This window comes from Aedes aegypti, chromosome 2 (genome assembly GCF_002204515.2).
Source record: "Aedes aegypti strain LVP_AGWG chromosome 2, AaegL5.0 Primary Assembly, whole genome shotgun sequence".
In the NCBI taxonomy this organism is placed as follows: domain Eukaryota; kingdom Metazoa; phylum Arthropoda; class Insecta; order Diptera; family Culicidae; genus Aedes; species Aedes aegypti.
This window is the reverse complement of record NC_035108.1, coordinates 370,416,925-370,440,951: the sequence shown is the minus strand read 5'-3', so window position 1 is coordinate 370,440,951 and position 24,027 is coordinate 370,416,925. Positions and strand designations below refer to the sequence as shown.

Sequence of the window (24,027 nt, the reverse complement as noted above, 5' to 3'; positions counted from 1 at the left end):
ATCTTGCATCCAACTTTCGCCAATATTGCATGCTTTCTTGCATCTTGAATGTGAAATTGCAAACAAGAGTGCTCGGTTTACGCTGAATATTCTGTCAAAAATAATGCACATGGATGGATCGTCGGCTTGTCATGTCATGTGCATTATTTATGATTGAATTTTTAGCGTGAAAATCATGTAAACCTAACCGTTTTGCATGCAACATTCTTCGAGAAAAGACGTTCCGCGTTCAATATTAAGGTTTTGGTAACAATATTGGATAGAATACATGTGTTTATAGGTTTTATCATTGAATAATACATGAGAAATGGTTCTGCATGATTGAGGCAAAAAATACGTGACGTGTATAATATACACTGTATATCTAAGATTTTTTCGGTGTGTAAGTTGTAAGAATCAAATTGATTGTTTCCATCAATTAATCGATCATTTACGTTCAAAATTTATCCCTCTCATGTTTGCAATTAATGTCGGGCATATCAGCGAGGACCGACAGTTCTTCACTGATGGATCAAAAACGGATGATATCACTGGGTTTGGTGTTTACAACATTTATCATAGCGCCTCCTTCATGCTTCAAAAACCATGTTCTGCATATGTTGCTGAACTAGCAGTTATACATTACACCTTAGAGTACATCAGTTCTCTTCCACCCGAGCACTTCTTCATTTTTACCGATAGTCTAAGCTCTCTGGAGGCTGTTCGGTCAATGAAACCGGTAAAGCACTCAGTGAACTTCCTAAATGGAATACGCCAAGCATTGAGTGCTTTGTCAAATCGCTCATACACTATTACCCTGGCTTACGGTAAGGGGTTGAACATCCCAAGTAACCCGTAAGCACGATAATGTGGCACGGTAACAGCATTATATGCGCATATAGGGTAATCATTTGATGCATGTCAGTTTTATATACGCATATAATGCTATTATAATGCCAGAAAAGGCGAAATAGCGTGCCACTATAGTTCAAAGATATAACTGTGCTTCTCTGCACCACTAATGCTGATATAAGACCACGTGAGAAACGTCAGTTGTTTTCGCTACGTTTTTAGGGCGAATATTTTATGCTTTCGCGTACGCAGCCAGAGAGCTTTCGCGTATGCGGGCAAGCATGAATGAATGGAAACGGAAACCTTGAATAGTATGCAAAAATGTAATAAAATGATTCAGATAGTTCTCCATATCAGACTTATTCATTTTGGTGGTTTTCATCCTTTTCAGGACTTGCAATTGCCTGATTTTGATCCACGTTGTATAATGATGAAATTCCTCATTTTGCGTCTCGAACCTGTGACACCCGTATTGTTGAGTTGTTGAAGTCCTGCTCCTTTGCTCCTTCGGCCACATAAGATGAATAGTATTGGAAAGAAAAGTGACCAATTTAAACCATCACTTTTCCCCATCATAAAACCTGCAATTGTAGTAGTGAGAAGATTTATGTTTGACTCCCTCTTACTACTATATGCAAACACAAAGCTCGTGGTATATCTGTCAAAATACTGGATGGCATTTAAACATGCCCTGTATTCGAATATAAAGCCAATATAGTGCTTATAAAACGCCTATATGCATCAGGATTAGAAGCATTAATGATGCAGTAATAGGGTTTCTAGGCATCGGAAGTGCTTTTATAAGGTGTGTAAGCATTTGTAGTGCTATTATAATGCATGTACGCATACATGACGCTGATTAAGGGCTTATTATTGGTGCTTATGGTTACATGGGATGAGTCGCAATTTCATTCGTGTCATGTGTCGACTTATGTCCAATCATTGTTCGTTGAACGCGCATATTATTGGACTCTCGGAAAGCAATATCTGTGTTTGCGGCGAGGCATACCAGGATATCGAACATGTATTATGAGAATGCGGTGAGCATCGTGGCATCAGATCTGAATTGAATGAAATACTACGGGTCCGAGGAGAACAACAGAAACCTGTTATGGAAGTGTTGGCGGGCCTTGATTTAGAATATATGAATCTGATCTACATGTTTTCGAAACGTATCGATGTTCGTGTTTGATGGTCGTGCATTCCCTGTCTTTCATTTCCCCCTCCAGTTTGTCCTCTTTTCGTCGTTGTCTCTTGTTAAATATTTCCGTTTAGTTTAATTACAGTTCTGGACAACCTGTCACATCAAGTCCCATCTTATAAGTGTAAATAGCTTAAGTATCATTAAAAGAAAACGTCAAAACTCCGAAAATCATTTCCTTTTCTATTGTATAAATGTAGTCCCTAATCTCGAATCAACCGCGAGTACTTCGGTTCCCCTAACTAACATAGTTTTAAGGCAGGTAATTACAAATTCTAAAATGTAAAAACAAAAATAAAAGAAATGATTTCGGCTCTGTTGACCTATAGCACCCGAGCCTATCAAATAAATGAGATAAAAAACAAATCAATTAATCGAAGAAATAATTCATCATCCTGGTTAAACCATATTCATTAAGCATCATACTTCTTGGAATCACAGTGAATTTAGGTATTTGTAAGCAAAATCGTGTATGCATTTTGTCCCCCTATTTTGACTACTTTGACAACACATTGTGTGTTTGATAATTTCGAGGACATGTAACGTTTTGTTCATCTGAAATGTCGTAAAAAATATCTTATCTTATTGTCAAAAAACTTCAATAATATCTCCAGGATTTATCTCAATGGAAAAGTTGCATCACGATAATCTCCTTGTTTTATACCTAGAGTACACAAACAATTGCATGCTTTTGCCAAGTATTTAATTAAACCATTCACAGACTATGCACGGAATGTTTGGAAATAAAAATAGTTGTTTCTCTAGCGGAATATGCAGAATTTATCAAAAAAGTCTTCAACGAATTCTCTGAGTGCGTACAAGAATTCCCTAAAGATTTTTTTTACTAGAAAATCTTCTTGAAACCCATCCATATAGGAAAATTTCCAAAGTTTACACTTAAAATTACTGTAGTCATCACACGAATTTGAAGGAATGACTTCAAGTATCAATTAAGTTTAGAGATTATCACAGGAATCTTTTTAGATATTATGCTAGAATCAAGGGATGAATTGAAAATTGAGAGTATTTCTCATTTATCGCCCTCTGTAACAATCATGATCCGCAACACAGCATGAGAGTCTGATTATCGTCAACTGCTACAGCTTCCATTATATCGGCGAGATAACAATGAATGAGAGAACTCGTCTAAACAAGCTCCAAACCTGCCATAGAATGTTCGGAAATTGTTTTTTATGCCAGTAAAACACCTACCCCAGGGGCCCAGATAGCCGTAGCGGTAAACGCGCAGCTATTCAGCAAGACCAAGCTAAGGGTCGTGGGTTCGAATCCCACCGGTCGAGGATCTTTTCGGGATGGAAATGTTCTCGACTTCCCAGGGCATAGAGTATCTTCGTACCTGCCACGCGATATACACATGCAAAAATGGTCATTGGCATAGAAAGCTCTCAGTTAATAACTGTGGAAGTGCTCATAAGAACACTTAGCTGAGAAGCAGGCTCTGTCCCAGTGGGGACGTAATGCCAGAAAGAAAGAAGAAGAAAACACCTACCTCCAACGGAGAATGAGCGAGATAAATAGGGTTTATCATCGCTCTCTCGCTTTGGGGCTCTTCTTCGCTGCTGATATTTATCAAGTTTGTTACAACTTGCGAAACATTGCCGATCATACACCCATACAAAAGCGATGTTTTTTCTTGGTACTGGTACTGGTACTGCAAAATATTGAACACACAAAAGTGTTAGGTTTAAAATTTAAAAGATTTTTCATTTTTCAAGCGTAATCAGTAAATTAAAACTATTCAAACTTCTAGTAACTTTTTATCGTGTGGGTAAAAAATAATGAAATTTTTGATGATACTAGTTTAAAGTATTTTGTTTATGTGTGCATAACTATCGCGATCTGTCAAGTAGTTTTTCGAAACAAGAAGAGTTACGCCAGCAAATCTTGGACACGGTGATCGATAATCCTGGTCAGTTGCACAAATAGAACGCTTGGAATCCATCATTCCACCGTGTCCCGCGTTGTAAATATATTCCAGGAGACAAAACCATCAAGCGGCGCGCTGGAAGGAAAACCGAAAACGGAATACTCAGAGAAGGCGCAGAAGATAAGGAAGTACTTTAAGAATTATCCGAACCTTTCCACCCGAGACGTGGCCAAAAAGGTCAATTCGTCGAAGTGGTTCGTCCAGCAGACTATGAAGTGGGCTGGACTACGTGTTTTTAAGGTCAGGGAGGCGTCAAACCGGACTGACAAGCAAAACACGGTGGGCTAATTGCGTGCGCGGAAGCTATTTCGTGAGTTGCTGGTCAAGCCAGGCTGTCTCGCCATGGACGACGAGACATACGTCAAGGCGGACCCCAACAAATCCCTGTTCTCGAGATTATTGTCGGTACGTCCCGCATGGAGGTTCCGGAAAAGTTCCGATAGCGGAAGATGGACAAATTCGCGAAGTGGCAAGCGATCTGCGAGTGCGGACGGTACAGCAAGCCGTACGTTACAACCGGCACCATAAAAGGGCAGATTTATCGCGAGATATGCTTGCTGAAGCGCTATCTGCCCTTTTTCTGCGCTCACCGTAGTCTCACGCTGTTCTGGCCGGATCTAGCTTCGTGCCATTACGTCAAGCCTGCAATGGATTGATACGAAAGTGAAGGGCGGTAATGTGGTCCCGAAGGAGGCGATCCCGCCAAATACACCAGATCTTCGTCCGGTCGAAACGTTTTGGGCGATTCTAAAGAATAAGTTGAAGAAAAGCATTCAAAACCGATGAAGCTTTGAAGAAAAACTGGGAGAAATTGTGTGAGAAAGATTAAAGCCTCGCCCAAGATCTCATGAGCAGTGTTTAGAGAAATGTACGAGCATTCAGCTTGGATGATTTTCATCCAACATGACCAGATATACACATGATTATGGAAATCATCGAACGGTCACGACGAGAACGGAATGGACACAGTCGTATATGGAGTTATGAAATCGTAAGAATGCACAAATTACCTCTGAAATGCCTTTTAAGAACGGGAACATAATCGTTGTAACCGGTAAAGATATCGCTGATATTGCTAGTTGCAATATTATAATGCACTAAAATGATTGTATCCACTATATATCTCAAATTACATTCATAGACGGATTCGTATGTCAACTGAACTGTTTATCTCTTTACGACTTTATCTGATTATATCCGATATCGTACAGTTCTGATCAATCCCTTATAATATTTGATATGATTTTGAAAAGCATACATGTATAATGATCTCATTTGTCGGAAATTGTGATTTTTTTATCATCTTTGACAGTTTATATACATATCAATAAAGGATTTCGAAAAAGTTTTTCTAAATATATGATTTTGATTATATATTGATGTACGATATCTGGTTTCTGGGTTATTATTAACAAAGCAAGGTTCAAAATTAGTTCAACGGGCACTATTCGTTGGGTATTCATAAGCTATGAACTGTCTTAGTCTGGCATATAGATCTTTAACTGAACCATAAGAAGTTGTTTGATTCTAATATCAAGGATAAGGAAAAATCCCTACATGCTACAGGCTCGAAATACCTGATTTAAAAAAAAAAACAAACTTTCAGTTACTCACTATTGCTTCATACCCACATTTCCCAACTGTTCCAGTTATCCTCAACCACTCGAAGCCATTATCTTCTGTTTAACCTCTCGCTTTTCACCTCGGCCGGCATTTATCATTGTTTGGTTTGTACATCCTTATCATCAATTGCCCTCGTCTTGTGTTCTCGGGCCCAGACCCAACAAGTACAAACCACGACAGGAGGATATGCGCTCAAGCACTTCAAAGATATGATTTCCACCTCATCGACATCTTTTACGACTATGTACCCGGTAAACACTTCAAAAAGTATGTCTCCACGCTCGGCTCGTACGAAAAGTGATAAGCTGTGCGCTTTATTGCCCTCTCCCGGTGTCAATATGAGCCCGTTAAAACATCATTCGAACGTTATTCTGTCTCTTCAGTTACATAATTTAGATCGAAGTTTTGTTTGGTCTAGCGAATGTTGTAAACCGCATCGGATAGAGTTGACAAGTGGGCGTGTTAATAGACACTTCCACCAGATGGCTCAATCTCTTCGCCTAATCCAATTCAAGTAATCTACTAAGACCGAAGCTTTTGAAGCTGAAAGTCGCAACGGTCATAAAAAAGCGATTGAGGATGGTACGATATGAGACCAGCTCGGTTTTATTTACCTGATTATTATCGATAGAGCCGTTGATAAAGGTTCTACTCTTCTAGGCATTATTATTGGCCAGTCAATAGGTTTATTTCCAATATATGGAGGCATTGTATTCTAATTCGAAGAATCGATAGCAGCAAATATGGTGAATTGGACTTGTGCTGATTAGGTTTAGTGCTGTGAGGGGTGAATGTTCCAATATGCATCAACTGAAGAATTCCCCAAAATTCAATTCAAGTTGTTCTATGCGATTTGCTTTTCGTTTCCACAGTTGACTGTCATGTTTGGAAGTTCAATTCTGATTAAAAACTATTTTTTTTAAATATGAAATTTGAAAATTTTGTAGAAAATCGTAAAAATAGAAGAAAATCAAACTCATTTTCACTAGATTTTCATATTGTCTTTCAATCATTTTTTATATTTTGAAAGATGTATTATAGCATTGCAACCGCAAGACAACGGAAAAGGGGAAAACATCTCATTGTTAAATTGTTTATCGAACTTCTAGATTTTTTATTTGCCTTTTATCATAGCTTATTAGTGTTTGAAGGATTCAAGGAAAAGAAAAGATCAAATCTATATGTATATGGAAAGCAGGGGATTCGTTCCTAAGGTGGCTCTATCCTTCCCCTACTAAAATATATCGCGTGGAGGGTTTTCCAGAAACCATATTATTCAACCAGCAGGAAATCAGTCTAACAAATCGTTTCCCTCTAAAGGCGTATCACCCATGCAATCCACATTTTGCCTTATCTTCAAGTGTAATCGGGCAAATCTTTTGCTTATCGAAACCATTTCTGCTTGATCACAGCGCGACTATAAAGTTCAGTTCAGCAGCAAACCGATCGGTGTTCAAAAAGCAAAATTATGTCGTAAATTTAAACACATCCATCAGTATAACAAACGGTGATGTAATTTTGCGATTTGTTTTCCGCTGTAGCAAGCAAAACAACTTCTGGGTCAGATAAACAAGGCGATTTTAAAAGACCATTAGCGAAATACGATGCAGCCGGGAGATTGCAAGGAAACATCTGTCCAAAAGAACAACGCAATGGTCTTTGAGATAAAAGCCAAGGAAAAAACCTCAAAAATCAAATAAGAGTTTCTATTAGTGTCGTATGTCGTCTATTGCTGTGTAAACAGGAGGAAGCCCTATCGCAACAACCACACCAACAACGTTAGAAGTGAGTCCCAAAAAATGCGGAAAGCTCAAAACAGCACTCCAAATGGTCGCGTCATCCGTTTCTCAAAGAAGAGGAAATAAGCATATCGAATATCATCGATAACGATAGTGCGTGCTGCGTTCGTTCACTGACGAAAGTGTACATTGGAGCAAACTGACTAGGAATTCCCTTAGAATTGTAATCAAACATTTATCTACCGTTTCTAACGAATATTCTTGCGGAATTTCTAGAACTTGCACGATAAAGTCGGTTCTGATACCTTATCTGTTGAATGAATCAGAGCTGGTAACAAATAAGTGTTAAATAATCGGATCGGATATTTTTCTAAGGATGTTTCAACGAATTTTTGGAAATACCTAGTGATATTATACTAGGTGTTACTTTATGTTTGTTAATGATATTTTCGAGGCATTTCATCATAAATCATTCCAGGAATGCCCAAAGTTTCCATAAGGTATTGGTTTGAAGATTTCTTCAGGAATTCAGGCAGTAATAATTTCACGAACTTCTTTGAGAACTTTGAGAACCTTCGAGATTTTCGTTCGGGACCTTCATAAAATGTTCCTTTGAGGCAATTTCCTTCCTTGAATCCGGGCCTGCCCATGGCTTTCCTTAGGCGCTGTCCCAAATTACGTAACGCTCTGGTGGGAGGGGAGCGTGGGCTCAAAATTGGCAATTTCGGCGTTACGTAATAAATAGACGCCACCTTATATTTTTTTCAAATTTTCGTGCAGGACTACTTCAAGATTTCAACTAGGAAAACATCAAAAGATAAATCTAGGATTTACGTTAAGAATTCCTTCAGTGATTCCATTAGATACTCTGCTAGACATTTTCCAAGGACATGCTACCTAGAATTCAAGAACAATTTTCCAGAATTCATTGGAGGAATTCCCAGAATAAAACCAAAAGGTAATTCTTAAGGAAATCCTATGAAATTGTTCGATGATACTTATTTAGAGAGATTCGATAACCCCATGCAGGAGGAACTCTTTCGAGGATCTGAAAAGAAATTTGTTTCGAGAAGAACTTGTTCATTGGATATACTACCAAACAGATCCCTGGATGACTTTCTGGAGGAATCTTGGAATTTTATTGATAGAAATCCATGAAAAACTTTGTGGTTGATGGAAAAATTTGATGAACTTTTTTTAAATCAATGTACTTGAAAAAAATACTTGCTAAATCTCTAAAATAAAAATTCTTCCGGGGTGAATCGTGGATACCTAAATTGTGGATACTTGAATCGTGAAGATATTTCAGGAGGAAATTCTTGTGAGAACTTCATGAGGTAATCTTGTAGCAGGCTGAAATTATGGTAATTAATCGTAGTGAGTTACCAGGCTAATAAATGACACTTTGAGAATGCTGTTGGATTGAATCGGAACTATTTTTGCTAGAAGAACGAATAAATTAGAGTGGTGACGAGGAAAGGATGAACCAAACATGGAAAATCAAAATTTCTGACTGTGGAACATTGCTAATGGATTCGACCCCGATTGAAAGTATCAAGTATTATTGGGCGTTCCTATGAACAGATTTTATTGCGTGAGTTTATGTGTGGAATGATACGACTTCTAAGTAATATCTGATACAAACTATTGGAACCATAATCCTGAACATTCAGAATTGGTTCCAAAGTGGTCATTGATAATAAACAGTGTTATTTCATAGCGTACATGTGAATTGATGTGTCGCATGATCCATAATCCAGAACTTCCAGTACCGATTTCTCAAAAGGCAAAACTAACATTTTGTTCAAAATCCCACTCTACACTGATCATTTTATTACAAGAATATCTAAGATATTCAATTGGAATCCGAAAAAATACCCTCGTGTCCACGCTATTTTTGTTACCCAGAAAAAGGGTTCACGGGAGATGTCCCACCCAAGGATTGTAAGACCCACTAAGAGTACCAACTAACCCTACCAACTTTTGAATTTCTTCTTCTTGGCTTAAGGTAAAGATGAATCGAAGCCAAAGTTCAAATTTTCAAGAGCACGGATCTGGAGAACCAAACATCCGTTTGAGCTGATAACCTTATCGATTGGTCACCACCAGCTAGTGACCAATCGATTAAGTTTTCAGCTTAAACGGATGTTTGGTTCTCCAGATCCGTGCTCTTGAAAATTTGAACTTTGGCATCGGTTCATCTTCACCTTAACGTCCCCACTGGGACAGAGCCGGCTACTCAGCGTAGTGTTCCTATGAGCACTTCCACAGTTATTAACTGAGAGCTTCATTTGACAAAGTTGCCGTTTTCTCATTCGTATATCGTGTAGTAGGTACGATGATACTCTATGCCCAGGGAAGTCAAGGAAATTTCCATTACGAAAAGGTCCTGGACCGACCGGGAATCGAACCCAGACACCTTCAGCATGGCTTTTCAGTCAGTGCTGAAACATCCTTAATGTAAGCAAATATTCACTTCTTTGCTAGTGATAATAGCTGCCAGCAGAAGCTTTTGCATTGTGTTTGTAGTCAGCTTTTGACAGTAACTAAACTGCCGTTATACGCATAATTGTCCCATATAACTTTTTGTCATTTTTAAGTTTTTGTCGCCAAAAAGTCTATTTTGACCTATGTTTTTAGGAAACAATTTAAAACAATATACTTTGTTCGAACACTCTACGAAATGCATACCAAGTCAATTTGTCCCACTGTTGAATTTCTACGCATATCTGTCCCATTATTTGTTTTCCAGAAACAGTTTCAAATAAAGTGCTAAATTTATAGGATTCATTGAGCTGTATCAAATCATTTATGTCATCTTCTTACTTTAGCTTTACATCTCATGTGGAACATTGCCTGATTCACACAATAGTGTTCTTAGACTGTTTTACTGTTACTGTTAGGAAATAGACAAAATGATCGAGAAATTGAAACTTTTTGAAAAATGAATTTAATTAGATACATTTAGAAGCATTCGACGGTAAATTTGATCTAATTTCAGCAACTTGCTTGACCATGTATATTTATCTTCGGAAACCTTAGATGTTTCTGGTTTTCCGAGTTCATGTCTTAATCAAATTTCTTCTGTCACTCAGAACGTATGGAAAATAATAAAAAAAAGTAAATTACTTGCAATTAAGAAACTAGTTTGAAAAAATAGTGATGAGAAAACAAGCGCAATGTTTAGTTCATCCAACGTGGTGCTTTCTTCGCTTCAAAGTTTTCACTACCACTGAGAAAGAGCCATCTTTGCCTTTTCGGCTTGAATATCGCCCTATTTGGAACAATCGCGAAACATATTACGGTCTACTCACCATAACTTGATATTGAAGGGACTAACGAGTTAGGGAGGTATCGAGTTACAGAACACAAAACCAGTACAACTGCGATCCAAGGGACCATCGAGTTAGCCATGAAAACCAGCTTTCACTATGGTTCTCTAACTCGATATCGAGATACGAAATATCGAGTAAGGGAGAGTTAACTGTAATATGGGTTTCAAACTTATACATTGTGCCATGAAAAACTTTTGACAGAGCCTCTCTCTCGCCTACCTCCCCCTTTTTCTTCATTTCACAGACGATGTTTTCCTCAACTTTGCACTTAAGTGCCTAAGTGTCCTGTCTAACCACATTTATTCACATACCCATATACAGCTCCACTTTGCTACATGTCTCATGAGCCTTCGTTTGGATCCTCAACATAGGCTTTACAATATACATCTTCCACTTTCAGCATAAAACTCACGTCAAATTTACCATCAAGAGCAATGTGCTTGGTCTAAATCGGTTTGCTACAATTAGTGGGACTCTTATGCGTAGAAAGTCCCCCAAAACGCGGTATTTCTAGGCATAACCGTCCCACTTTGAAATTCATAGCGAAATTCAAATTCTTTCGCTAAAACCAATTCTTGACTGTAAAGAACATACACTGCCTTATATTATTATAAAGAAATTTTTCAAATTTGTCATAACCTTCACCAATACGGAGCATAAATGTGCCAAAATCTTTAATCGCGTTTCTCTCGGTTTCATATTTAGGAACATGGGACAATTATGCGTATAACGGCAGTAAAGCGGTTCACGAATTGTTAGTCCTGCTGCAGGACTGGATTGCTACGATCCCTCGAATCTCATTAAGTAAATTATTTCATAATTCTAGTAACGGCAAATTTTGTCTTCTTCTTTTCACAAAGGAGAAACTGTGAGCTTTTTCCACTTAATTGTTCAGCGAGTCAATCCGTTTACCGCTATACGCAAGCAATGGGGCAGACCTCAGTTCACACGAAACGAAGGAAAAACTTTTAATAAATTCATTAAAAACCTGTAACCCTATCACACCGTTGGTAGCCCCAACCTAACAATCTTACACATAAGTGTTGTAGTAATTTGATATTGTTTTTGCTCGTTATTCGGCCAAACGGCATTCGGCCAAACCACCCGTTCGGCCAAATGGCATTCGGCCAAATGGCGTTCGGTCAAACGGCATTCGGCCAAATGGCCGGACACCGTATGGCTATATGTACGCAAACTTTCGCGGAATCAGCAATCTCTACATGCATCTCTACTGCAATCTGAACATCATATCTAGTATATTCACACTGAGTGACCAGCCCACTCAAGTCTTCCGGATTTCGTGTACCGTTTTGACTCATATTCCGAACACTGAAGGCCAGCTGTGACTTCAAATGCATCTGAAGGGCACACATTAGTCGACATTTGTGAAAATTTTAATTTGTTCGCAAGGCCTAACTGTTAGCTGTTGGATGCGCCGTTAATAATGTTTATTTTAACATGTTTAGTATTGTTTTAACGCAAAAACATGGAACAACATTTAGATTCAAATGCCGAACAAATGTTCATTCTGTCTCATATTCCGAACACCTTGATTCAAATTCCGAACAGCACGAATAAATTGTATTCAAATGAACAATTTCGCAATAAAATTTTTCTGGGCTAGTTCTACTGACCTCGAACTAGAGAATCAACATTATTCCCGAGGTCTAAAATAGATTGGAAAATGTTTAAATTGAGTTGCAATTGACTGCCATTTCGTGGTAATTTGATGACATATTTCAGCGAAACATTTCAAACAAATCGTAATACAAAAACCAAGTGTTCGGAATATGAGTCTGTTCAGAATTTGAGACAAAACGGTAGATTATCTGCACAAAAGACAAGCACTTACATTCAAAAGCTAGTATCTAGTCCAGACATGCCCTGATGTTACGATTTTTGATTGAGGAATTTGGTAGATTACCTGCAGTAAGGTTATCAATGTCCCGAAAACTGCATCAGAAAACTGTTTCTGTTTGTCATGATTTCATCTATTGCGCTAATCTGGGCTTAGTCATTTTTTAACAGGTAAAATCCTCTATTTTTGACTATCAGTACAGTGCCAACAATATGGATATCAACTGGATATTAACTAAAGAGTTCATTACTGATCTATACCATATATGTTGAACGAGTTACTTTAGAGGTCATAGTTCGCCCTAAACAGAGATCTACAAAGATCTCAGTTCCCAGAAGTTGTTATTTTGAAAATAAGACCGTGAGTGGCCCGAAGTTTGTTTCACAAATATATTCAAAAAATTGTTGCTGATTTTTTTTCTACGAATGTTTCAAATATTCCTCCATCAAGACAACCGTTGATAATTCCATTTAAATTAGGATACGGCAATTTCGATGCGCAACCTTATAATTTTGCTCTTGAACGAGTCATTAGGGAAGCTAACGTATAAAAAAAAATCTCCAACAAATTCCTCTAGCATTGGAAAAAATCCTCTAGGAATTCCTACAACCTTCAGAGATTTTTCTGGAAATTTCCTCGAAGATATTCTAAAAAATCTTCAAGGTATTTCTCCATACATCATTTCTGGTTCTGGTTCAGATTTTCCCATTTTCCAGAGATGACTAGTTACTCAAGCGTTCTGACAAGACTACATTCTTTGTTCTTTTCTATGATCCTTAGATTGCTCCCAAATTTCATGTTCACCTTATGTTTTGGCTGTAACCTCTTATTAATTTACAAGGGTTTTCTCAATGTTTCCTGCCGATTATTCTCAAGGAAACCATCTACTTATTGTTGTGTTATGAATTAGTTAGGTATTTTATACAGTGTATAGTTGCTATAAAATGTATACTATTATCAAACACCAATACAAATACGATACAACTGATGAAGTGTTACATAACGTTTGTAACAACATGCTAAGGGTATAAAAGAATAAACAGGCCTTCAGAGAGTTCTCTTTTGGCATTCGGCTAACAAAGTATTAACAAGTGTTTAAATTCATTATTTAACTTAAAGGAAATCTTACTAAGGTTCGATTATTGTACTTCGCTGCTTCCGCCCTTTACTTTGGTTTTTTCCCCGGCTGGACATAAAACTTATTATTTCAATTTTTTTTTGTTCGAAGTATTTTGGCAATTCCTTTACGGATTGAACCAACAATTATTAGATTTTTCTTTCTCCAATGATTGAACGAATAATTCCTACAGAAAAACTGAAAACAACCTCAAAATCCAAAAGTTTTCTTTCTAGAAAATTGACATAAGTTTTCATAGTATAAGTGGTTAACCATTGTTTCTATATTCCCTTAACAATTTCAGTAAAATTACTTCTGATACTACTTCTTGATTACCTTCACGTATTTGTCTATGGTTGAAAATGTTCAGGGTTTCTCTCCAGAACAAAAAGTATCAACAAACTTTCTGTATGTAGGCGCTTATACCGATAATTTTTCGAATCAATGTTGATTATGAGGACTGAGTATTATTAACCCGAAAATTTGAGCTGCAAAACCATTAAGGCTGCCAAAATGAATGACGGGCTACTTAGCCTTAAACGTCTGGTTATATTTTAGCTTCTGAAGTTATTAGATTCTCGAATTATTCAATTAAACTCAACTAACCCCCACGCACTTAACGCTCCAAATCGGCGTTATTGTACTAGTGCAGGACTTATAAGTCGTAAAATAGTTCTCTATATGCACCATATGCCCGAATTGAAAAAAATATAGGATTCCGCTTAATTATTGGTTATCTGAGAATGTGACCCTAAACATGTTTCATTTTATCGGTTCCTGATTTTTATTGTTGTGCTTCCAAAATATGTTCGTTAGCATATCTTAACAATTTAATTACCTCCATTATCTTATTGATGAACGTGACAAAATGAACAAAACTCAAAATGTGGGGACGGACCTGGTGTAGTGGTTAGAACACTCGCCTCTCACGCCGAGGACCTGGGATCGAATCCCATCCCCGACATAGTCACTTATGATGTGAAAAGTTATAGTGACGACTTCCTTCGGAAGGGAAGTAAAGCCGTTGGTCCCGAGATGAACTAGCCCAGGGCTAAAAATCTCGTTAATAAAGTCAAACCAACCAACCAACAAAACTCAAAATGTCCACTATTCAGATACAACAATCCTATTCGCGCCACTTTGCAGCCATACCCCTGTACTACCCCACTCAGAAAAGTACACCTAGACTCTACACATAGACGCGCTCCTCCACTCGGGGAGAGAAGCCATATGTGAAACCATTCGATAAGCGATAAACCGCTTGGCACAGAGCTTGGCCTGTTTCCAATTCAAAAGCTTCAAGAACAATTACCAATTGTGTGATGATTTCATTCCCGATACTGTACTCGCTTTCCAAACAAAATTCGTTTCTACTTACAGGTTTTCCACCCATAGTGGAATGTTGAATAGCTGTTTTAAGCTCTTTTCCGAGCAGTCGATGACATTTCCAAGGCACGAACAGAGCCGGGGACAGTCCCCACTGGCGACCAATCCGGCATCATCCTGGTCCCAATCCGGGCCATCGATGGACGAGGAGTAAGCCACCATCCAAATGCCGACGAAGACGACCAGGGCAATTAATCTGGGCATTTTATTTTTAATCACGTCGCACTGATATTTGCACTAATTTCTTGCCTTTGCCTCTCGAAGGAGAGAGAGTAGTTTTTCCTTGGCTGATTTTCACCCGAAATTAATTGCTTGTTTTATTTGTCTCGCACCAGTAATGTCGTCTCACTTCGGCCAAGCGAATCCGAGAAGGAATTTGCCGATGATAATTCATGTTGGAAACTGTCTCCGCACTCACTGTAGACTTATTTTCATTTTCAATGGATTTATTTTTATGTTTCTGTGTACTTATATAAACACATCTCATTACCGAGAGCGAGCAAAAGACGACGATGAGGTTGAAGACGTTAGAGGATACAATAACACAGCCCGCGCACTAATATGTCGCGCATTTACAGCTATACAACTCACCGAGCACGGGTACTCAGAATATTGGTCTATATGGGATCATGCCTCAGGAAAAAAAACGAATGTGGTGTTGTTTGCACACCAACAACGAGGCGAGCGCAAAGGCGATGCTTCTGAATACAGCTAACCGTCGTCATCAGCAATACAGCAAGCCAAATGGCCGTAACATACACTCCATCCTGGTCCCTGTGGTAGTGTTTTTGGCTGCTGATATTGAACTGCCTACTCTCCGCTGCTAAATCCGTGTCAAAATACTACGCAAAGAATCACTTTTTTCAGGCACTTCCGGTCGAAATTTTCCTCCGTTTTCACGATAAACGCAAAATTTCCTTCGTTCACTTCCAACATAAACTCTAATTATCCATAAAAGTCCAACCCAAACCTCAAAATCCCACTTCAAAATCACACTTTTTCCTATATTTTTATTTGATTTCTGCTCACTTCTCCGCTTTCTGCTCTCTTGCTTCCATATAGATACATATGCTTTCCTTGCGGTTGCGCGCGTGGAGCGACAAAAAGCGGCCCTCTTGCCAGCGAAAAGTCCGAGAACAAACTGTTCGAGCGCAGCCGAGCCCACTGCTGTGGAAGTAGCACAGCGCTCTAGACTCTAGACAGCAGAGAGCTCTCGCGCTCTTCAAGCTGCCATAACATTCTCACAGTTTTATTTTGTTTGCTCGCTTGGTTTGACTTTAAACCTGAACGTTCCGATATGAGCACTATTAGTGATGCGTTTGGATACTGAGTATCTACAAATACGCCAGCAGGTCCCAAATCAATCGTAACATCTATCGTGGGAGGTTAGAAAATAATATGCGTTTAAAACGTCATCATTGTCATTATCGAAACTTCAAGAGCAGTTTTTCTTTTCAAAGTTTTACGATGAGAGTGTTCACATTCGAAATTATAAATTTTTGTTGTTACAATAATTATTAATGGTCGAAATTTGATCATTTACGTTAAATCTCTATATCAAATGTAACAGTTGGGGATTTTTTTATTTCCGTACAAAGCGGGCCGAAGGGTCTCAGATTTCATGAAACTTTTTCCACAGGCAGGGCTCATCAATATATGAATAAAAAAATGAGAAAAATTCAGGGTCGCTTATTTTCCCGGAAAACTCAGTTGGATTTTTTTTTTGTTTTCCTCTGACACTACTTACTTTGAAAAATCGTAACTCAAGAACGATCGTAAAAACAAAGATTTTTTTGAAAATGAAAGCTAATTTTCTCAGGAATATAAAAAAAAATATTTACTGGTAAAAGTTTTCCACCGTTGAGAAAATTCGGAAAAAGAGCCGGAAAAATTATGCTCCAACTGGTGGAAAATTTTCAAAAAAATAGTTTTGAGAAGATAATTTCATAAGCTTTAATCGCTGAAATTTTTGAAATGTACTTTTTTTCTTTTTTGAGTAATGGCCAATTTTGTAAAAAAATGTGCAAATGTGCCATTTTGAGCCTTTTCTTTGAAAAATCATAACTCATGAAAGAAGCATCGTAGAAACAAAGTATTTTTATAAAAATGAAAGCAAATTTTCTCAGGAATAAAAAAAAATATTAGGGTAAGTCGCCAATTGTCGAACGGTCAAAATGCTCGCTAATTGTTGAACACGCCATAAGGAACACACAGACAGTTCAACAATAGGCGAGGTTTTTAGCTGTTCAACATCAGACGAATTGCCCTAACTGGAAAAAGTTTTCCACAAAATTTTCCACCGTTGAGAAAATTCGTAAAGAAAAACCGGGAAAACTATGCTCCAGCTCGTGGAAAATTTTCAAAAAAATACTTTTGAGAAGATAATTTCATAAGCTTTAATCGCTGAAATTTTTGAAATGTACTCTTTTTTTTTTAAAGTTATGACCAATTTTGTAAAAAAATGTGCAAATGTGCCATTTTGAGCCTTTTCTTTGAAAAATCATAACTCAAGAAAAAAGCATCGTAGAAACAAAGTTTTTTTTTATGAAAATGAAAGCAAATTTTCTCAGGAATAAAAAAAAAATATTTACTGGAAACAGTTTTCCACAAAATTTCCCACCGTTGAGAAAATTAATAAAGAAATGCCGGAAAAACTATGTTCCAATTAGTGGAAAACTTTCAAAAATATATTTTTGAGAGGGTAATTTCATAAGCTTTAATCGCTGAAATTTTTGAAATGTATTTTTTTTCGTTTTTGAGTTATGGCCAATTTTGTGGAAAATGACCATATAAGCCTTTTCTTTGAAAACCCATATTTCAATCGAAGCATCGGAAAAACAAAGATTTTTTATCAAAGCAATTGCAAATTTTCTAAAACATCTGTAAAAAAGATATGGGATTGGTATTAATGAAGTATAAGTCGGAATGGATGGGCCCAGATAGCCGTAGCGGTAAACGCGCAGCTATTCAGCATGACCATGCTGAGGGTCGTAGGTTCGAATCCCGCTGGTCGAGGATCTTTTCGTAAAGGAAATTTTCTCGATTCCCGGGGCATAGAGTATCTTCGTACCTGCCACACGATATACACATGCAAAAATGGTCAATTGGCAAAGAAAGCTCTCAGTTAATAACTGTGGAAGTGCTCATAAGAACACTAATCTGAGAAGCAGGCTTTGTCCCAGTTGGGACGTAATGCCAGAAAGAAGAGGAAGAAGTCGGAATGGATGATATTTTTCATGAAAAATTACACCGCTAAGAAAAACAGAAAAAAACTGTTTCTGCCTCAATTTTTTATTACACTGAAAAAGAATTCTTTCTTTTCTATGGAACAAATAAGATTATTATTTTTTTTAATGTTATTTATTCAATTATTCAGTATATGACTTACTTTTTCATCTTATTACTATCTATTTTTTCAACCGGGAAGATTGTCTTTGGTTGCTAACACCAGAATATTTTCGTTTCTTTGTATTATTAAGAACAAAGCATGCTGTATTTTCTTGGTTTTCATGTGCATCTGAGAATTCACTTGCAAAAATGCTTCGTTCGTCTTTTAGTATAAATGAATGATATATTTTTGTTCCAGGAATTGGAACAAGGTTAGAAAATCTTTCCTGAAGAAATTTTTCAGCCTCTGAATAGTCATTTTCAGTAACATAGATAAATTTCCAATCTTTTTTAAATTGGTCTTTCACCTTTTCACAGCCCAGTCGAAAAATTGTTTGGCGTTATTAATTTCTGCTGACTTTCTAAAACTAGCATCTCTAGCCAATCGCTTAATGTCAATATTGTATGCAACCATGAAAATGATTTTAGAATTAAAGCAGAATGGCACTTTTTCCCAACCTCACATAGAAAAGGTCCTTGTGATGGTATCGGTGGCAACACAAAATATCTTTTGACGTCAAAGAATTGTCCTACCCATGATTCAACACGAAGTGACATCATTCGTTCAGAATTTCTATCACCAGATTTAGATGTTCTTAAATAAATTTCCATGAGCATTCCTGAAAATATTTTTTGACAAATAACTGGAAAGTGCATGGGGAAGTAGCAGGAGATTTTTAAAGAATTGTTGTAATACTTTGTGGATTAAAAAGCCGATAGCAGGAGTATATACTACATCTCAAACAAAGCTCGCTTGTTAAAGACAGCACGCACGTAATGCTGATGGCGATGACCGATGATGCTCTTGAATTCTCAAGGCATTCCTATAAGAATCTGATGGCGATCTGTTGAGTTCCTACAGAACTCCCTAAGCATACAGAAGTTTTTGGCTGAATTGTACTATACATTTCTGCAAGATATCTCTAGAAAAAATATTAGATCAAATTTCCCATGATTCAGAAAAATAGAGTAAATTTTGAAGAATTTCTTACAGAATTCTTGTCTAAAATATTAAAAATGCGTGCAGAATTGGTGAAGAAATCCCACCGAAATATTTAAAGGAGTTTCTGCACGTTGACTCACTTACAAAAAATCTCGAGCTTCTTAAGTCTCAAGAATCCTACATTCAATCATTAGCAATCACCAAAAATTGGAATCCAGATTTTTCGTTCAAATTTCAATCAATCCTCATGAAAATCTATCATCGTATTTCAGATAGCAAATGCAATGTAATGATAGATTTTCTTGATCATTGCTTTGATTTTTAGCAAAAAATCTGGTTTTGAAAATTTGTAAAACGATGATGGTTACTTCCCCCTTAAGAAATTTTACAATTATCCCGGAAGTTTGTAGCTTCGGTGATATCCAGTCTGCGCTACTGCTATAAATCGCAAATCAAATTAAGTTGATATCAATTTTCAACATATTTTTCAATGATCTTTCAGTTGCACTTTGCTCTAATGATACAACACGAATTTTGTATGACTTATAACATTTTGAAGACACCCCCTACAGCGTTATGAAATTTGTGAATAGGCTCTTATGGAGAGGCTATTGTGTTTGTTTATTCCAGTGAGCTCAGTTAAGCTTCCCCGGGAATCTATATATAACAATTCTGCAAAGAATCCTGGAATATCACTGGCGGCTAAGTTTCGAAGTTTGTTTTTGTCAAATATATCAAAGTGAACTGGTTGGCGTTAAGTCAGAGTGGACCAAGTACAAAACTTGGGAAAATCGGATTATTCTTTCAATAGAAATTACCTTACCTCCATTACACTTTAATCAGATTTGAGGAATGTTGTAAACTGCGAGAGATGATGGATGATCAATAAAAATCCATAAAAGTGTGGAGTCAGAGTGGCATGTACTTTGATGGTACATTAACAACTGTTCAAAAAATTAAATAAAAATATTTATTCACAGCGGAACCACAAGTGAATGAAAAATGACCCAATCTCACCCCATAGAGGGGTGACATTGGGTCACTGTAAATGTAATAACATGTTTTTGAGAATATGATTGCAACCATTCACAGCTGAAAAATATTCATGAAATACGATGCAAACAAGATGAAAAGGCATCTAAAATGTTTCACAGGTATGATAAACCCACTTAAAAGAACGATTATACCAAAAAATTGAAGAGCTATGAGAATAAATATATAAACCCAACATTTATCGTTAAGTTAACATAAATTGTCTTGTTTTTTCCCTCAAATTGTTTTCAAATTCTCATCCCCATTGACACAAAGCCTATTCAGGTTCCCCAAAGGTGTACTGAAACAGTGATTATTTTAAACCTTCGCAAATGATCAATTCCATGATCAATACATTTCAGCAGATGTTGACGTCATAATCCCGGTATTTCAGCGATCCAAATCATTTGTACTTCCATGAGAGGTTTCTATAATATGAAAACGTTAATGAATTATTGAATTCGAAAATGAATTGAAGAAAATAAAATCATTTACTAAAATTTAACGATGTTGCTGCTATCATACATAGTGTTATAAAAGTATCTTATCGTAAAATTATAGAAATAAAGAAATTAAAGATTATTTTCAATAATTGTGACAAATAAATAAAAGAGTACACACACATCTTTGTGTTTTTTTAAACAGGAATAAGGGCACATGCCGACACTTACAGTGACGAACCATCCATAGTTTCTCTAACGATTAAATGAATGAAACATTGCGATACATATAAATTAGAGTTTTCACAAGCATGAAACGAACTCACTAAAAGTTGGTAATCCATCGTCAACTGAAGTCACAATTACGGCATCAACCCCACTCTATTCGCTGAACTGGAGAAAATTGTCATTGGCGCCGTTTACTTAACACTCCCGCAGCTTAAATAAGATAAAAACATTATGCACTGTTCTTACATGCACCAACGTCTGCAAAACGTTTTTGCAATCTTTTCGATTCCTTCAATTATTTGATTTTACTAATCTTTGAAATAACAAAAGAAAAGACGAAAATCTGACGGGAACAACAATTTTCACTTTCGTTCACAAGCGCGTCACTCTTCTATCTTATCGATATAGTAAACAAAAACTACTATTTTTTAAAATGTATATTGTGATGAATTACGTGTAATTATATGTTCCCTAACATATGAATTATAAATTTAAATACCGTTTCGTCTCAAATTCCGAACAGACTCATATTCCGAACACTCGGTTTTTGTATGGCGATCTGGTTGAAATGTTTCGCTGAAATATGTCACCAAATAACAGGGAAATGGCAGTCAATTGCGATTCAATTCTAACGTCTCCAATATAATTTTTACCGCAGGAGTAGTGATGATTCTCTAGTTTGAGACCAGTAAAACAAGCTCAGATAAATTTATTTGCGAAATTATTCATTTGAATACGATTTATGCGTGATGTTCGGAATTTGAATCAAGGTGTTCGGAATATGAGACAAAATGAACACAGTGTTCGGCTTTTGAATCAAAATGTTGTTCCATACTTTTACGTAAAAACAATACTAAAACAAATTATATTAACATTTTTATGGATACACCCAACAGCTAACAGTTAGATTTTGCGAAGAAATTAAAAATTACACAAAAAGCATCCAATTTATGCCAATCAGATGCATATGAAGTCACTGCTGGCCTTAAGTGTTCGGAATATGAGTCAAAACGGTAATATCAGCGTTATTGGCTGAAATATTTCAAATATCATATTTTTCCGTTTTGACCTAATCTCACCCCCACACCCATTGTCACCCCCATCGACGGTATATTAAATCGCTAATGATGTTGACCTAACCAATGATCTTTATGTTTTCTCAGTCTTTTGTTGACCGGAATAAATATAGTCACTTCCAATTTGCAGTCCAGGATTTCATTATTTGAAGAATTTTCTAGCCTTTCTTGAACATAAAGATTTTGCCAACGATTGTCTAAGCCAATGTTTTGAATGTGGACGCACCTCTGCTCCCCCATTCTCTATCATCCATTATCGAGTTGATCCAGTTCTCGATTTTGCTAGAACAAAACTACTTGTCAGATCGCCACTAATTAAATCGCCAATAATAAGATTTTCCTCAAAACCATCTAAAGCAGTCTATTGAAGAATTGAATTAAGGTCCTAGTGAAAAAGTGGATCCAATGTCAGAAATAAAAAAAGCAGTTTTGTCCATAATAACGAAGAAATCGAAAAAAAAATGAAAATACACTGTCTTTTTATTTTCAAAATTAAACAGATGTTTGGTTTTCTCTCGATTTGTTTTTTGTTTTGGAGGAAACTGCTTTTTTTATTTCGACATCCACTCCAATTTTACTAAGGCCGTAAGTTGAAATTAGGCTGTACTGTACTTTGCCCACTATAGTAGGGTAAAGAGTTCTGTTGGACATCTGTTAAGCTATGAACACGTGCAAGTAACTAAAATTTACAAATTGAGGAACCTCTGCTCGACTCCGCATCTCAGAATCTCAGTTCGGAACAACGACTCAGCAGGCAACCAGCAAGTCAGCTAAAGCCATAGTCAGCGAGCCGATAGAGACACACCGAGAGACAGACAAAACGTAGAACCTCTGTAGACATCTTGGCACTGCATTCGGGCTATGTGTGTCTTCGATCGTCGTCTTCGTCTCAAAACCCCCCGAGAAAACGGTGTGTGGGAAGGAAACCTTAGAGCGGTCCGTATAGAAATGTAAAACCACGCCAGCAGTAAAAAATAGAAGCTTACCCCACGCTTTACTTGTGGAGGAAGACAGAAACCGAAAGAAAACAACAACAGCTCGCCACAAATACTGGCACATCGAGTTTGATTTACTTCGACTACGACGACAAAGTCAACGGTGGCGAGGGTTATTCCCTGAATCTCTCCTCGTATAGAGTGAACCCCATTTGTAGCATCGAGCACAGTGAGTGGGAGTATTATTCCTTGTGAGCTGTATGTTTTCGAACGTTTCGACAGCATCAGCAGCAGCAGCAGAGGCGGCGGTGGTTGAATAGCTATGCTATGTTTAAAGTTTGAAGCATGATTTTAAGGGCACAAACCGAGAGAGAAAAAAGTCACTGCCAGGCTTTAATGGCTGTAGTTAAGGTAAATTGGGGTGGGCCGTGCCCCCACGCACTATGCTGAAATGGATATTGGAACGCTGAGCTATGATATTTGGTTTAGGATCGTAACATGAAATAAGATATTATGAATATATCAAATGCATGACGTATAATTTCAAATGAGTTATCCCTGGAACACATATTTTTTCTATTTCTAATCCAATCTAATCTAATCTAAGCGCTTGCACAGCAAATATTGAATAGCATCCTGGAAATACCTAAATTTATTTAGGTATTTTCTTGTCAGTATTAATATTTGCAGAATATCAACAATATGATGTAAATATTAAAATGGCCAGGCCCACTGTGCAGACTTTGGGGTTGAAGAAGATTGAAAAAATTATGACGATCAGGTTATTCACGCATGAATAAACTGATAGACAAAATTTTTTCAATTTTGAGAAAGAAGAAACGGGGACAACCGTACCAACCGTTTCGATTTAGGGTTAGATATAGGTAAAATCGTTGGGAGTGGCGTTGCTAAGAAAGTTATTCGGGATTTACCGTTTCCCGGGATATA

General features: G+C 37.1%; 1 protein-coding gene across 2 annotated transcripts in view; it reads right to left on the bottom strand.

The window, feature by feature from the left end:
* The window catches only part of LOC5566381 (leucine-rich repeats and immunoglobulin-like domains protein 3), a 39,770-nt gene extending 23,576 nt beyond the window's left edge, over positions 1–16,194 (bottom strand). For both annotated transcript variants that reach the window (XM_021846699.1, XM_021846700.1), the window contains exon 1: positions 15,031–16,194. In XM_021846699.1, the coding sequence (XP_021702391.1) occupies positions 15,031–15,242 (212 nt within the window). In that variant the 5' untranslated portion in view covers positions 15,243–16,194. The remainder of the gene's footprint in view (positions 1–15,030) is intronic.
* Positions 16,195–24,027: the final 7,833 nt, after the last annotated feature.